The sequence below is a fragment of the Lepisosteus platostomus genome, chromosome 8 (genome assembly GCF_059453375.1).
Source record: "Lepisosteus platostomus isolate fLepPlt1 chromosome 8, fLepPlt1.hap1, whole genome shotgun sequence".
Lineage (NCBI taxonomy): Eukaryota > Metazoa > Chordata > Actinopteri > Semionotiformes > Lepisosteidae > Lepisosteus > Lepisosteus platostomus.
Window position 1 is genome coordinate 53,406,242 of NC_142618.1, and position 17,364 is coordinate 53,423,605.

The 17,364-nt window shown below is 34.3% G+C and overlaps 1 protein-coding gene and 2 long non-coding RNA genes across 3 annotated transcripts; all 3 read right to left on the reverse strand.

Annotated features, from left to right (window-relative positions):
* Nucleotides 1–634: 634 nt before the first annotated feature.
* On the reverse strand, nucleotides 635–8,410 carry hhla1 (HHLA1 neighbor of OC90). Its single transcript, XM_088644432.1, has 4 exons — nucleotides 8,340–8,410; nucleotides 4,939–5,104; nucleotides 4,639–4,721; nucleotides 635–1,096 (listed from the first exon to the last, which is right to left on the reverse strand). The coding sequence occupies exons 1-4, from the start codon at nucleotides 8,371–8,373 to the stop codon at nucleotides 1,053–1,055; spliced, it is 327 nt and encodes a 108-aa protein (XP_088500558.1). The 5' UTR covers nucleotides 8,374–8,410; the 3' UTR covers nucleotides 635–1,052.
* Nucleotides 8,411–8,919: 509 nt separating this feature from the next.
* LOC148657525 (uncharacterized) lies at nucleotides 8,920–10,995 on the reverse strand. The gene is made up of 3 exons (XR_015941098.1): nucleotides 10,913–10,995; nucleotides 10,395–10,436; nucleotides 8,920–9,006 (listed from the first exon to the last, which is right to left on the reverse strand). It is a non-coding gene; the product is annotated as an uncharacterized LOC148657525 (long non-coding RNA).
* A 2,440-nt stretch (nucleotides 10,996–13,435) lies between these two features.
* On the reverse strand, nucleotides 13,436–16,483 carry LOC148657526 (uncharacterized). Its single transcript, XR_015941099.1, has 4 exons — nucleotides 16,426–16,483; nucleotides 15,098–15,178; nucleotides 14,185–14,268; nucleotides 13,436–13,519 (listed from the first exon to the last, which is right to left on the reverse strand). It is a non-coding gene; the product is annotated as an uncharacterized LOC148657526 (long non-coding RNA).
* Nucleotides 16,484–17,364: the final 881 nt, after the last annotated feature.

Below are 17,364 nucleotides of genomic sequence, written 5' to 3' on the forward strand. Positions count from 1 at the left end.
CTTATATACCTATTTAAGGTTCTCACGTTGAACTCAAATATACCTACAAATTCTATCCCCATCCTGTCCAGTCATTGTAAAACGAAATACTAATTCGTTTCAAATGTTTACATTTGGTTTTAGAACTAATATAAAATGTAATCTATTTACAAATAAAACCTGTTTAAATTGGAGAACGTAAGAATTTCAAAGCATCAAAATGTTCCAGTTCAAAAGGTTTATTGGAAGTGGGAAATCTATAAAAGTCCAAATGGTTTCAATGTGCTTGTTTTAAGCAACTCAAAAACAAATATTTTTGCTAAATATTATGATCGCTTCTCAGGATGATTAATATGTTGGTATCTCTGGGCTTTTGAGTTACCATTCATCCTTTTGTTAGTTCTGTTTATGACCTTGGCGCTGTCAGCTGTCAGCAGTCTTGCTTACTTTAATATTGTACCTTTTTTTCTGTAACAGAACGTCCTTTATTAAACTACCACTTGTTTATAAAACAAATCTGGTATTATTACCGTACAGTGTTTAATCAAGTACATCATAGTGAAAGCAAATTATTGTAAGAAAAGTTTATTCAATTTAATTGCAGATAATGGTAAAATAGAGCACACACAGTATGTGTAATGTGTTTGTATCATCATGTGCAGTATGTAGTACTTCTATAGTGTACAACTATTGTCCTATAAACATAGAAAACTCTCTCCACCACCCAGTGCATGGAAGACATTTTATTTCTGCATCAATAATTACATGCTGATCTGGATAAAATATCAATACAAATGGCATTCATGTGGATTGAATACTTTTGAACCTTTCTGAAAAAAATTATATCCAAAATATTGAATAAAAATTGAAGATAGAACATTTAACAAACACCCTAGGAAAAAAATGATTTGCATAACATCTTTTAAATGTTGTTGGGACATGTAGATAGTAGCAAAGACAATGTGCTTATGTGAGGCACACAATATAAAGCATATCCACAGACCATCAGACAAAAGCACTTCATCATACACTTCAAAGACGGGCCACACACGAGGCACTGATTCTTGATTGTGTTACTTGGTTGTGCACATCTTTGCCAGACACTTTTGTTTTAAAGCTGAAAAAAATAAACAGGATACTTTAGATTAATTTTGGATCTGTGCATTGTATACATATTGCTATAATATGTTTCTGTTTAGTGACTGAAATAATCTGAAGTCTATATAAAAGATACAATTTTTGTTTTCTTATTAAGAAAATAGATACAAATCACAATACACAAAAGGACAAGGACCACTCAGTCTTCTGCATAAAATATGCTGTCCACTGAGGCATCATATTGTAGGATGTATCAAAGTATTTCAGATTGAAATATTAGATTCTGCATGTAGATTTTTAAGATGACCACAAGCCTTGCATATTAGAGGATATTCCAATATTCCAATAAATCTCTAGTGCATTTTCGCAGCTGTCGATTTAAAATTATGCAACTTTGGTATAAACAAAAGACAAATGGTTTACAATAGATGTCCCTGTATTTCCAGTATTATTTATTAAAAATAAAGCATGGTATTCCTAAACTGTGCCCAAACAATGAAATTACAGGGACACCTCAATCAAATTCTTGACTGTTAAAATCTTATCCAGCATCAACATGATTAACATTCTCTCCGTAGAAATGTTTTCTATGGTAAATCCTCTGAATATTGTCGACTAAGGAGAACATCAGTAGATGCATAAAAAAAAGCAGCAAAACAATTCATCCTGTTATACGCAGTAATAAAGCTTCATTATGAATACTGACAGATTCAGTCAGAGCCCTGCTTGGAAGAGCTGTCATTATAATTACTCCACATCAATAGATGTTTAATTTTTATCTGCCGGTCTAATTCGTGAATGATCTGCAATGACCTAGCACACCTTTTTTGATGATTGCACTTTTACTGGCTGTATTAAAGGCAATATTTAAACAATGCTGTTATTCCCATTTGATTGTAGAATCTGATACTAATCAGCTGAGAATTGAAACTGACATGAGCTCATCCAAACCAACTCACTTATCAACATGCTTACAGCAGGGCGTACCTTTGACATTAAATCACAAACACCTGTTAATGGACTAAAATGCAATTTGTCATTTCCACAGTTTAATACTTTAATATTTAATATTTAACAGTATAAGATTTTTTTTTTTGCAGAAGCATTTTAGTTTCACAACCTGGCAAGCTGAATTTAGGATGTGCAGAACTGTGTAATTACCAGCGGCATGGAACGGAGATGGTGCATTAGGACTGTCCGCTTTTTATAGGTCTTTACATTTTATTTCAATTACTGCCTTCTGCTTAAATGGTCAATACTGTTTCCATGTTCTTGACCAATGAGTATTTCACATTTTAAAAGGAACAACTGCAGTCTCTATACTTGTTTGCAATGATTGCAATGGTAGATGATGCTTAATTATACCTCTTAAAGGCTTTACTGTGCTTTCATCAGGATTTCATTATATTGCATTTTGTTCTGCTTTTACTTTGCCATCCCACATTAGATAAGCTTTTATCTAATGCTGGTATAGTTTTTAACAATTCAAAACTATTTACAGCTCCCCTGCTGCACAGATCAGGGGGACACGGAATAAAACAGACCTGGCATGAACAGTTGGGATCTCTGGCAGTGGAAATTCATAAACCCCCGTCAAGTTTTATTTTGCCTAAAATCATGTTACGTCCATTCTGCAGCATGCTAGAAAATGTGTATTTTTGCTTTTACCAGTCCACAGACTGTCCTTATGTTATTATCTTCGAAATCCAATTCAGAAAGCTTTAATATTAAGCAAAGAAATCACATTCAGATGTTACTTTGGGAATATCTTGACGTTTGAATTAAATTTCTTTTCATTTTCAGGTATCAGCAAGAGTTCCATAGTTGGCAAAAAAGAGGCAGACTGTAGTCAACTTCATCTATAAATAAAAGTCAAATATGTACCACAGAACAGCTGTAGGTCAATGCATTTTAAATGAGTAAGAATGCTGGCAGAAGAAAAATATTCTGGGCTGCATGCATTGCACTGCAAGTGGAAATCTGACCTGAAGCAAGATGATGTTTTATGCAGATCCAAGATAAGAATTATTTAGCAATGGGATATAAACTTTGAAACACAATTTCAGAGCACATGGGAAATCGATGAAAAACATTATACAACAGTATATACTGTACTTCTCCAATTCTGTTTCAAGTCATACAAAATAAAGAGAAGAGTATAACACTGTTTTAAAAAAGAGAGCTCAATGATAAAAATGTGATTTTGTAAAAGCATCCACCTAAAAGCATGTTACAATACATAAAAATACTGCCAAATAATAAACAAATTAAAATCACAAAGTTACATCCAGCAAACACAGAAGATGAAACAATCACCAAAAAAGCCTTTCTAACAATGTTATCTTATTAGAGCCTAATCGGATATCGCTTATCGCTTACTCAGCCTTATCGCATTTAAAAGTAGAAACAAGTGAAAACAACTGTGTCACTGAAATGTCATCCAAAATGTCAGGATAGCAATTTAGTACTTAAACTGGTACTTTAGTGACAGTCTTAGACCATTTCATTTCAATATCATACATCAAAATTAATATGAAACATGAAAATGTAATGTAACCTATATTATTATTCTTATCAGAATAATAATCTTAATAATAATAATAACAATAATAATAATAACAACAACAATAATAATAATAATAATAATAATAATAATAATAATAATAATAATAATAATAATTAATAATCAGAATTATTATTCTTATCAGAATCAATTAATCAATCAATTAATTTTTTTTCTTTCATACCATACTACATGAGCTTCATGTATGAGAGAATGCATTTCTTTCACCAATGAATTGCAGACCTCACCTGAGTAATGTGGTTAGACTAATACGCACCAACAGTCCTATTTCACAGCTGTTCAGTTGCAGAAGTTAGAAATTGCTTCAGAGAGTTAAGAGGGAACTTCAGGGAGGTCAGACACCAGAGATAACAGTCTTTGAAAAAAACTTTGAAAAGTGCCAAGAGTAGTCAGGGACTTGACTTATTGATTCATTTGAAGTACTGTATCAGTACATCACTTTTCCTTGATCATAGGGCATTTTTAAAGCCTGAGTGAAAGTTTATTTGCCATCTGTAACAAATACATTTGAATCCCTATTTGTGGTAGTTTTAGTCAGCCAATACCAAACACCATTGCCAGGGAAGTCATAATTTACAGTATCGTATAGCACTGAGACTAAGAAAATTAGGAAGAGCAATGAAAACAGATGTTAAGAGTTGCCATTAGCAACTGTAAGTAGTTTCACTGCTAAGAAATTGGTTAAAGACAGATTGAAAGGGTTTTGGACATGTATTTAAAGTGAGATGAGTATTCAGTTGTACTGCAGCAGCACATTTATATATTTTCACAGAAACAAGCTTGTTCTTGCAGATATGGACCAATTTTCATAAGGTTAATAATAGATTAATCATAATACAACACTGTACTGGTATTTCACCCTAAGTAATTTCTACTGAGAGGGAAATTTGTTCTCCACAAAAGAATTTCAGGTTATAGGTGACACCACACATACAGTAACTGCACTAGTAAAAGGAAAAAAGGCAAACTCTACTTACTCTTAGAAAAGGCAATCCTTTTCACCTTTCTGCACATCTCAGAATTGTGCTTCACATACCAGGAATAATATTCAGCACAGTATCTAAAAAAAGTTTAAAAAAAAGTGTTCTTACAGAACATATGAAATATGGAATGTGTAATGTTAAACATTGTTGTGTAGAAACAGGTACGTGCTAGTATTTGTTATCACATCAGCAAGACTACTGTATACTTGAATACTGTACATCTTCATGGTTACATTAACCAAACACAATTGTGTACAGATTCTTATCATGTGACATCTAATTTTGATACACCACCTTAATTCCAGCCTCTTTGAATACACACGACAAAGGCATCGCTGGAAGAACCTACACATCTCCATCACACAAGTGTTCAATTTCGGAATGACTGACACAGGGAGCCCAGTGGTCACCGTAGCTTCTGTCACCACACTTACTACTTTCGGCCTTTCCCAGGGACAGCCTAGGAAATATAAAAATCCAATTCAGACACAGCAGTTACTACTGTTCTGCTCCATCTCTGCAGACAAAAATGATAACAGTTCTCAAGGGAAGCAATTCTGAAAAAAAGCTACCTATAACTGAGAGGCCAAAGTGCTGGTGTTACAAAAATCACGTTTAAATCTAGCTGAGTTTAATTAAATGTTTATTTTCACCAATGATGTATACCAGAGGGGTCAAATGTCCACCTCCTGTTTGGTACAGTACCTTTCTTACAGTATGTTATTTATTATACTGGCTTTCTGTTGCTCCAATTGAGTAGTTTACTGATCAGCCCACATATTTATACCTATCAGAATTCATTTTGGGGCCAGTAGGAATACTGTAAATATATTCTTAAAGAAATGTTTGGGTGCCTTTAACCTTAATACCACAATTTAAAAAAAAAAAGCAGAACAGGCAGAATCTGATTTTAAGAATGTCTGTAAGAATGCCATCCAAAGATCTTGAAGACATACATTAATTGTCTAGGCATTAAATGTATCTTATTAGACTGAGCTTCATGCTCATATTTAAACTCACTGTTGTTATTTTTACTTAGACTAGCTAAATGTTAGGTGAACGTTACTTATGAAAGAGACTCAAGTGGATTGAAGCCGTGTTTCATGTGAATTATTTTTCTGTTATTCAGGGGATTACCCCAAAATCCTTTTAAGAATATCAGCTGAACTCTAGGAACTGTGTGACAGAAAATGGAATGAACAGATTAATTGGTCCCGTATTCTACAGATTGCGATGAAACCAGCATCCAGCCTTCTATTATATTATTACAGTGTGGTAATACAACACATCAGGTTCTGCTATCCTGAGGTGAAAGTACTCCCCATATAAAGAACTTCACTATGAATGTTGAGAAAATAAATTCTGACTCCATGACAAACAACAGTGAGCTTTGAGACTTTTTTTAATCATTTACAGACAACATGGTTGTAGGACTTGTCTCATAGGCAGAGCCACGTCTCTAAATCAAATACATTTACCGTATAATCAAGGTTTGGTTCTTTTAAATAAGCACAAAAGCATACAGTAAGTTTGTAGTCCCTGATAATACCTTTAAGCCCAGACCAGGAGAGTTGTACCATATCCATACTTAGCATGAGTATTCAAGTTGCAGTTTAACAGGTCTGTAGAGCCCTCTAGTGGAATGGTGATTTCTAGGATAACAAACTATAAACCAGTTCGCTGTACTCTATGTAACAGTTACTGTCCGGGTAAAGAAGTCCCTGGTTCCCTTTACGTAATAAAGCACACAAACATAACACATAATCAGACTACTGTTTCAAGCCAAGAAAAAGCGGAATGCAGTCATCATTTTTGTGTGCAAAGAAACAAGACACCGCTTTCGTCAGGCTGGTTCTTTTTATGAGATGATAACTTCCTACTCTTGCTAAACGCATGCAGACAAAATAATTGCTGTGGTGAATGATGAAACTAGCCAGTGCACCAGGCAATAATAAGGAAACAGAAAAGAAATTTACAGTACCTACACTGCCAGAGATTGTGCTAAAACTGAAAATGTGTTTGAGAGTTATTTTTATTGAAACAAAGTCAGACTGTTAAAACCAAGACTGTTACTAAAGCATCCCCACAATCAAGACAACATAAAACTGTATTATTTCTAAGGCGTCTTTTGCACATTTGCACAGATTCTGCTTTTTTAGTTTTCTCTATCCAAGGTTGTCTTATTTAATCACAAACCCAGAGAGATTCCACTACTGTACAGTAGGTTCCAATCAAGACTTCTTTCAGGTGCATGCTGCTGTCATTACCATCCAAAAAGTGGGGAGGCTAAATTAGTTTTATAAGAACTAATTAGGAAGGATAAATACATTCCAATTATATCTATTAGTTCTTTATAAAATGGGTCTTTTACAAGGAAATTTCCAGTAGGTCTTTCTTATAAAGAGAAGGCTCTAGCGCTAATGAAACTTAATATCTGCTGCCATCCAGTGTCAGTTTCAGTTGATGCAAATGCAGTAAAGCTTTTGTACAAGGTTTTTTTTTAACATGTGTAAAGGTGTTAGATACATAATTTAATTGATAGGAAGTGCTCTAACTTGTGACAGTGATTTATTGGTTGTTTTACCTTCTTTTCTGCTCTTTCAATAGCTCTCAAAATATCCAAATGTCAGTTTAATTAAAATCAAGCCAGGCAGAAATATTCTTACTCTGTAAACATTTGAATGATTTTTTTTAAAATTTATTTTAATGAGGTTTCAAATGATGCTGAATAATTCAACGGCTGATGATCTCGTCATCTCACTCTAGTAGTTTAAAAAATCCAGAGCAGACTCCCTTGATGTCAAATGCTCACCAGTGACATGAATTTACCTGTCACTTGTGTTGAATCAAATGTCAGTGCACCTTCTAGAAATGATAATAGCTTGAGTCTGCTAAAGCGACAAGTTCCTTTTGGTGTTCAGCAAACATTTAATTCAGTGTTGAAATGCGTTTTATTTTTAGTATTTCTTAGTATAGATTTATTTAAAGTAATTTAATAATACATGAAAACAATAGTATTTATTTTAATTATTAATTGCAATGGACATTTCTGTGCCATGCTGCCAGGACTTGCACATGTGACTTCTCCATATTTTCTATCCAAAAGAATTCCACATTACATTTTGGGGATAAACTTACTAAAAGTATTGGGGCAGTGTACAGTATGTGTTATTTTTACCTTTGCGCAATTGGATTAGAGCTGCTTCTTGCTTTTCCCATTGAGTTCTACTTTTCTCGTGATGCAGCCCTCAAAATGCAGCCATTTCAGCTGGTGGGTCACCCAACCATTCAGGCTTAAAACCCTCTTTAAGGTAGAATCTCTTTCTAGGGAAAGACTTAAACCTGCTCCAGTGAGCTTGACTTTGAACACCTTAAATGGGAAAGTGCATCAGTTTTGATGCATAAAAATGTTTTGCATTAAAGAGTAAATGATTTGCTCTAAAGTCATCCTTTCAGACCCTGGAATATCACTACCAAGCAGACCTCTGACTGTACCATACTGCCTGTGTGCTTTTAAGTTTCCTGCTACCTTTGAGCTCTCTCTGTGCTCTTCACTTTCTTGCCCTTCAACACACTGCCTAGAGAAATCCTGTATCTAAAGACTAAGGTTTCCTTTTAGATGAAGTGTACTTTCAGAAATGTCACACTACAGATGTAGCAAGTTTAATTCACCAAAATGTTTTTCGCATTCTTACCTGGTTTATCCCGAGGAAATACTTTTGTAATCATTCCGTTAGAAACAAAAGAGGGTATGACACTGGATCTCGGTTCTAGGAATGGAATAAAAATGTATATTAAGCTTGGGTGAAACGGCAAAATAGCACATACTGTATGTAGTTTAGAGTAGGGGAGATGTGTCAGCAAGCAAGCTGCAGAGAAGTAGGAGTTAATTCCATGCTGAAAAGTGGAATTGTGAAAAAAAACACAGCACTTTGGCTGTGTTTCCAACTTCAAGTATATGAAAATGAAGATTCCAGCTGAGAATTAACCTCTGCTTATATTTTAATATAGACCTTGTGGTCTGCAGACATTTTGTTGATTAAAACTACTCTCTAAAGACACATGTTATAGTATGCCAGCTTTAATTAATGTCAAGGAGTTTCAGTAGTCTCTTGAGATCTCATTTCACCAATGAAGCTATATTAGCTAACCCTCAAATGGCAAACAATACTTTAACTGTGTAAAGTCTGTGATTTTACTTACTGTACATATAGATCTCACTGTTTTTGTATAAAAAAAATATTATAACAAAATTAAAAGAATCTATACCTGTTATAGTGGATTGGGAAGATGTAGTGTATTGCATTTCACTGGGTTTTAATGTTGAAATGCCACTGGTACCTTTTTCTGTCTGATCCCAATCTTTGTACAAAAAAACAAAATGTGTATGTTTGACATCTCAGAACATTATCTTTAAAATTATATTTTAAATATGGGTTTGACACTACAACAAATTTGGTGTTTGCATAATTGAAGTAAAGTACACAATAAAAATGAAAATACTTAGAGGAAAAAACAAAACCAAGAATTGCATAACAGTATGGAAAGTCGAGTGTAGTGTACTCAATTTTACAGAACATTTCAGATTCTTACCTGGTTTGTCTGTATACTGTTGGAATGGCATTAAGTTTTGTTATTGTATAGAAAACACAAAATCATCTGGGGAGCAGGTAGGGTTTGAGAATGTATTGTATTTTTTAAAAAACTGTTGTTGAAGATAGAGAAGAAAAAACTAAACTACATTCATAAAACCTAGTGTTTCTACATAGTTGCCTTTCGCCTTACTTAAACACAGTCCTCTCCTTAACCTACCGTTTCTACGTACTGTAGTTGCCTTTCGCCTTACTTAAACACAGTCCTCTCCTTAATAAGTGTGTTTAAATTCAAAGCGGGTTATGCTTTTGTGTATTCATCTCCAGACTGCTTCTTATTTCAAGTATATTAATTTTTTCCGTAAATTAATCCCCGTCACCTTGTGTTTTTCACCTTGATCTGACTCACAGCTTTGAAATACTGTATCCCAACAGCCTTGGTACGCATTAATGGTAAATTAATAGACATAATTGTAACAAAAGGTGAATTTTGCATTAATTGTCCAGTGAAATAAAATAGTTAGCTGGTTTTAAATTTAAAGATGTTCAATCCCAGAACAATCCTATACTAGTGTGCCAATACCACATCGATAATGCTTACTTTGCAACAGAACAAAATAATAATAATAATAATAATAAACTTTATTTTATATAGTGCCTTTAAAGGTGGCTTCTCAAAGCGCTTTACAGGATGACAATAACAATAAATAATAAGACTAAAACAATAAATAAGAAGATTTCACAAGATAGGACACAATTATAATTACAACAATAAAACAATAACAATAGAGGAGACCGTGGAAGGTGGTATTAAGAAGAGCAGAGGGGTGAAGAATGGAACCAGTTAAGTAAAGGCTTTTCTGAAGAAGAAGGTTTTGAGTCTGGATTTGAAGGAGTTTAGAGAAGGTGACTCTCTAATATCCTTGGGCAAAGAGTTCCAGAGCTTGGGGGCATAGCAGGAGAAGGCCCTGTCGCCCATACAATGTAGACGGGCTTGGGGGACAGTAAGGAGGGCAGAATTTGAAGAGCGGAGGTTGCGAGGTGGGGAGTAGGGTGATAAAAGTTCAGACAGGTATTGAGGTGCCAAGCCATGTAAAGCCTTATAGGTGAGCATGAGGATTTTAAAGTCTAATGCATACAGATATCCAGTACTCTTACCTTTGAGTAGCAATGGACTTGGAGTGTGAACAGAATCATTACCTGTTGAATTATGTCCATATGAATAAAATATATAAAAATACATTTAGGATTTATCTCAGGTATAGGTAAACTTTGTTTTGAACATTATTAAACATTGATTATACAGTATGTACAGTACAAAATATAATATATTACAGCTGATAATGTACTGTAGGAGATACAGTATATATACTGTAGTATGGTTTATAAGTTGTAAATGAAAATACAATATTTTAAGCTAAAATAGAAAACCAGTATTACAAAAAATTTATACAAGTAGCTTAAATCAAAAGTATTTTGAAGCATAAACATGCATTAAACATGATCAGAAGAACACATAATGTTATAATGATCATGTTCTTATACTTCTAATTACTTCTATAATCATCTACTGTACATATTATCAGCATTCATGTCATTCTCTACAGTACTGTTGGTGTATTCCATTTTTTATTCCATTTTGTGGTCAAATGAACCAATCAAGCACTCTCTCTTACCTTTGTCAACATTTCCGATAACGGTGTGACTGAAAAGAGGTTTGACAGATTCTGTCTTCCAGAGAAGAGACAGGTCTCTGTCTAAGTATAAGAGAGAAGAAAAGGATTAAGAACATGAAGGTGCAATAAAACATCATCTTAATGAAACAGGGAAGAAACGTGGCATACAGTATGTATACAATATATGGCTTTTTAAGAATGGACTAAAGTTTTTCTCAGTGAAGTGTTGTAAATATCTATCACAAAAAAACAGCCCATTTTAATTTTTTTATCTGTACTATAAATACTTTCATTGTACATTCACAGAAGAGATTACTTGAATAACTGTTTAGAGCAACTGAAAGAAACAGGATTCATTGTAAAGAACCACAGTGGTTTGACAGTTGTGTCCTAATATCATTAGATGCATAACCTCTGTTTCCTCTTTGTAGACCTATTTTTAAGACACACTGTTCTTCAACTGTCCCTCATGTTCACAAACTGCATACACTGCTCACATATTCATAGAACACATGAATAAAAAAAACAAGAATGGATAATCACAAACTATCAGACCAGTTTCTAAAGAGTACGAAGAGAACTGCTGCAATACATTTCTTACCTGTTTTGCCTGCCATCACGCAGATGAAGATGCAATCTGAGTTGTTGCTTTGGCTCACTTAAAATAGATACACCACTTTTCAGTATTGTTTATATCCAAAAAAAGAAACAAGAAATACACTGAACAGATTACAGATGACTTTTAAATTGTTTTAAAAGCGATTAATAAAAATCTTTATGGTTAACCTAACCTAAAAACCCTTTTTTCATTTTCTTAAGGAGAAATTCTGTCCTGTTTTGCTGGTGTTTTTGCACGCCTTATTTCTTGTGATGTTGCTGTGTTCTCAGGACTCTCGTTGCTGTGTTTGTGTGGTATGTTCCATGATTGTGTTTCAGGTTACAGACCCTCACTCGCCTCTGGTTCGAATGGAATCTTACCTATTCAACAGGGGAGCCAATGGCAGAGTTTAGGGTATTGAACCTGGTGCAGATAGTGTAGCAGTTTGTATTTGTTAAGTTCTGGTTGGAAGCGTAGCCTATCCTTTACTGTGTACTGTTACACATGTTACTGTGGGTCTCTTAAAGCCTGTTTCAACACTGTTAGTGACACTGTACATGACCTGTAGTTTTACAGTTTTGGGCTGTTCCCTCTTGTACTGTATTTCTCTTTTACAGTTTTCTGCAATGAAGTACTTTGAGCCTCTTGGCTTACATCATGGGTTAGTCACAAGGTGTCAGACATTAATATTCATTTACATTTATTTTGGCCTTTCTTTTAATTAAAAACTGCCATTCGAATTCTAACTTTCTGTAGGATTTAAATGTACCCTGTAAATTGGAATATGTTGGTGTCAAGAAAGATTTGTAAACTTCTGCATTTGGCATAGCCCTGTTGTCCAGTAAGACTTGCAGGTGAAAAAAAGATCATTCATGTTTTATTCCTCTGGGGACACAATTGGCGATGCTGTTTGTAGCTTAGAATCCCTATTTAAAGAAGATTTAAATTAATTGGTGGAAAGTCAGTGTGTGCATGTTTAGAAAATAAGTGGTCTTTGACAGCTGTCTTTTGAAATAATGAGATACAGTATACCAAGCTTTGTTTTTCATCTGTGTCATCAATTTGTTGTACGGTAGTAAAAACATAACATGACATCTAAAAATTCTTATTAACACTTAAAAACTTCTACATACTAGAAAACTGACTACTTACCAGATAATATGGAGCTAGATTTAAAAAGCTCTTGAAGATAGCTTGTGGAATTTTCCATTATATCCAACAACACGGCAGTGAAATCTGAAAATAAACCTTCTTTAACTAAGAGTAACCAATTCTGGAGTCATGCATAACTTCTGGACTAGACGGGATTTGGCCGAAAATTAGATAATAGTAAAGAGATTAACATTATAATTAACCTCATATGTTTGACCCTTACACTGTGATTGAGCTATTATAATTTAGCTATTATATATCCGTATTTTTTTTTAAATGTAACAAAAACTCACAATGTAGCTTTTTGCCTTTGTAAGATGTGTTGTGGTATTACTGTACATAACAAACGATTCTATTCCAATCCCAGCGTAACAGGCGATATGTTCTTCTGTCAATTCCTCCAATTTTGAGAGTGGCAGAGGGAGTTGCATATTTGAGGAACAGGGTAAGTATGATAATTATACATGTGAGAATATGTTAACTCAATATGCTTGGTGACAATAGGGCTGGAATGTACCGTGTGTAAATGCAAAGATTCACCTGAGTAAAAAAAACATGGGATCTTAAGACCTGATCCTGACCTGATATGGTTTTGTGTTCGTAGTTCACTTTTATTGATAGGAATCATTAAAAGCAGACTCATTTCACAGGATACATACCGGGTTAATGGAGGATTGTTGTATATATTAACAAATATTTTAGTTTTTAAAATAAAGTCTTAACTTTTTCTGTTTGATGAGAATAAGCTGTCATGACCAACGGATACCACTTACCTGTTAAATCATTTGTTCTATTGGTGAAACAATAGCAGTATCTCATTGGGAACGTGCTTGGCTCAATATTCCTGAAATCAGAAACTTTAAAAGGAAAATGATTATTTCTGTAACCCAAAAAGGTTGATATTTTTAATATTGTATACTGTACGTTTAGCACTGTTTTGATTAATGGATTGTTCGTGACTGAGTTCTTAGTGGCATGTACAGTATGTATGGAAAGATGCACCAATTGTTTAGTATAACAGACAGGTGGATGGGAAGGTAGAAAAATGTTATTATATAAACTCCACAAGTAGTGATTTATGGTAATGTGACTGAATGGCACTGCATTGATCATAGCCTGGTATCATGCATGCTTGATAATTCCCTTTCCAAACTATGCATTCAGAGATGGAATAAGAAAAACACAGTCAATCACTCCTATAGTAAATGCAAATAAAGCATGTGAATAATATAAATGATTAAACAACAGGAAAATTCTAATGACATGACTTAACTAGTATTGATTGCGCAGTTTCAAAAGTCTACATTAAGTAGACTAAACTGTCCCAAACTAACCATTTTACTGTAAAAGAAACTGCAAACCTTTTGTATCACCCATCTGCTTTGACCTTCCAAAATTATATTTTAACTTGCATTTAATGACTTAAGCATAGGGTCTCATTTGCACATTATATTGTGCAAAATACACTATACTGTAAGGTATAAAATGCTAAATTAAGGCAGGAAATGCATACCACACTTACTGTTATACACCAGAATTGTAATTTTATGGAGAGCCAGAGAACTGTGTGAGGTTACACTTAACATTGAAAACAAATAGTTGTTACCTGTGAGGAAGAAAAGAAAAGCTTATTTTAATATAAACTTTTATGACACCAAACTTTAAGATTGAATTCCAATTTTCATTTTTATTAGTATTTTACCATATGGTAAATTTCACAGAAATGGATACTAATAAAGCAAACTATAGGAAGTTTAAAATGTCTTTAAAATGCATTCCAAGCTTTAAAAGTATAACAATACTTAATTCTCACTCTCTCAGTTTATAGTGTTAGTACCTTTATTGAAGTATAATACTAGGACAATAGTAACAATAGCCATCATGCATATTGGAATACATAAAGACTTATATGAAAAGCAGATAAACAGATTAAAATGTATTCCAAATGTGCCCCATAATGTTTTATGTAAATTTCTACTTCATGCTCATTCAGTTTGGAAATGAATTTGGTAATGACTGCTTCATGGCTAGATAAATACAGACCTGTTGAGACACTAAGTACATTTGTAATTGCCTTCTGTAGGCAGTTTGATAAATCCCCAACACTAATTCAGCTTGATTTGCATTGTTTCAGTTGTAAGAATCCACTCATGTAGTACTCTTGCTCCACACGTCTCTGCTGGTACTAGTACATATTATACAAATAGACCTGCTTAATTCATCAAGTGTGAAAATGAGCAATTTAAACAAAGAAACCCAGAACTAGAGATGGTTATTCCCACAAGGAATCTCTTGTGGACTGGTTGTTGCTGATATTTATTTCCATTCAAATTAAGATCAATAATTGGATTGCACATTTGTTATCCCTTTGTTGTTTAAATTGCTTGTGCTCATTCAAACATCAGACTAAAGAAACAGAAATTGTTACTGCTTACCAGTTTTTGATGAATTTAGTAATATATTGACAAAATCTGTGAGGTCTATAGAAGTGGGATCAAAGTAGTTAGTCGAAAATTCTAGGAGAAAAAAAGGTTTTACTAAAATCATGACTGTAATGACATAAAATGTATGAGAAATCAAACTTCGCTGCACTGTCAGTCTGTCAATACACACTTTTATTTATGGGAAAGGACATTATGATGTAGCAGATGTTAATGTTTTTAAATTCTACAATCGGTAAATTTTCTTTATCAACATGCAAAATATTGAATTAACTCTAAATGTTAGACGTAATACTGCTTATGGCATTAACACAGTAAAAAATCTTATTTCTGTAGTGCATTTCACTGTAAGATATTGTTATTAACTGCTGTGGTTTAATGCTTCACTATCGAATAAATACCCTTTAAAGTTGGGAATTAATTGTAGAAAAGCTCTTTAAACCCCTGCTTCTATAAAAAAGCAGAAGTGTTCATAGTCTTTGTTTAACTTCCTATCTGAGAGATAGCAAGTCCTGCAGCATGGGGCTTCCTACTATATGAAAAAATAATTTCCCAGAGACCTACAGTAAAGACTCCAAGTGGTGTTCAAAATCCTCCAAAGCACTGACAAAGTCAATCCAGCGGATCTCTTCAGAATAAACATTGTAACAAAAATCAGAGGACAGCCATGGAAACTATGTGGAAGTGCACTTAATACTGAGAAAAGGAGGAAGCTTAGCCATGTTGTGAAAGCTGATATCTGGTTTCTTTCAAGAAACAGATGGATGAGATTCCTGGGATCAATTAGCTACCACCTAATAGACAAGCTATAGTAGATGGGGTAAATGGCTTTCTCTTGTTTATATCTTTATTATATTGTTACTGCAATCTATTACTCAAGAAATACCTCCCATTAGTGATGGAACAATTAAAATAGGATAAATACTGTATAAACCTTTATATAGTGCCGTTTTACCTTGAAATAATTAGTCAAATTTATGTAATTACTGCTGGTGCTCACTAATCACTGTTGTTAATATAGGTAATGAAATATAGGTTTATTAATGTTTTTAAATCATCCTCTGTGTTTTTTTCAATCCCTGAAATGAACTGGTGTCCAGGTTGCGTCCTCTCCTGAACCCATTTTCTGCCTGGTTAGGCTCCAGCTAACCCCTAAAAGATTACAGTACTAATAATGGATGTCAATGAATTTATTATGTACGCTAAAATCTGCTAGTGAAAACAAACTGCGTAAGCAAATTATGTAAAAAAGAACACCCTTGAAATACCAAATATGACTTAGGAAACTAAGCAGTACGTGGACCTCGCCGTAAATCGTTTACCTTTTGAAACCAAAAGCTCTCTCCTTTCCAGATTTTTCCCAGAATCTTTTCCTACAACTGTAAAACAGCACAGACATTTAAAATTGTCAAATGTAGAGAAGCGTAATACCTCAGCTGTGCTTTTTTGACAATCACATGGGTTCAAAAGTGGGGTAAAAGGGAGGGGAGTGGACATCTCCATACCCTTCAGCACTTGGCATGAGGAGGGGAGAAAATAAAAGTCTAAGGAAAACAACACTAATGCTAAAAAAGTTGATTGTATTATTATTGATTACATTTGAACCAAACAACCATTTTGTGGCAATTCCTGTAGTAACAGCGAAGAAAGTGTTTTGGTATTGTTGGTCCTGGTAAGAATCGCATAATTCCCAGCTAAATTACATTTGGTAAATAATGGAAGGCTAGCCTAATAGGAAAATTATTGAACAGTCTTGAATCACGAGGAATGACAACACCCCAAAATCGAAGCGTAACAAACTATTGTGGAGTGGATATTTGGCTTAACCCGCTTGGCTGAGGGCCGACCCCCTGGCCGTAGGACGAGGAGGCCAGGACCCCCACGCAAGGTAACCAAGGGGCAGCTGCAGAGGTGGAGTTGGGGTGGAGGTGGGATGCAAAAGTCGCACGCGAGGGAAAGAGATTTGTACATGTGCCGTAGCACTCTCATTACAGGAACTCAGGTAGAAAGAAAGATGACCTACCGTGGTTGCAGAAAACAAAGAGCAGAAGCATTGCAGCACGCATTATAACACAGTAGCACCAACGTTTTCTCTGCTCCTGTAACCATGTCATTTTAAATGATGAGCTGGTTGCAGCTATCCTGCAGAAAGTGAAATATTTTTTTTACTTATTACATGTTTCTGTTGTATTCATAATTCAGTTCATTTTGGTTTTTAGAGGTCCTCACTCTAGGTCGAGGTCACATCGATTGATGTTTAT

What these genes read in the sequence shown, in the direction of transcription:
- hhla1 (XM_088644432.1), bottom strand. Translation starts at nt 8,373, where the DNA reads ATGATTACAAAAGTATTTCCTCGGGATAAACCAG. An exon ending in TCAAAGAGGCTGGAATTAAG is followed by an intron (nt 4,722 to 4,938) that starts GTGGTGTATCAA and finishes AACTTTTTTTAG; the next exon opens with ATACTGTGCTGAATATTATT. An exon ending in AAGGATTGCCTTTTCTAAGA is followed by an intron (nt 1,097 to 4,638) that starts GTAAGTAGAGTT and finishes TATTTTTTTCAG; the next exon opens with CTTTAAAACAAAAGTGTCTG.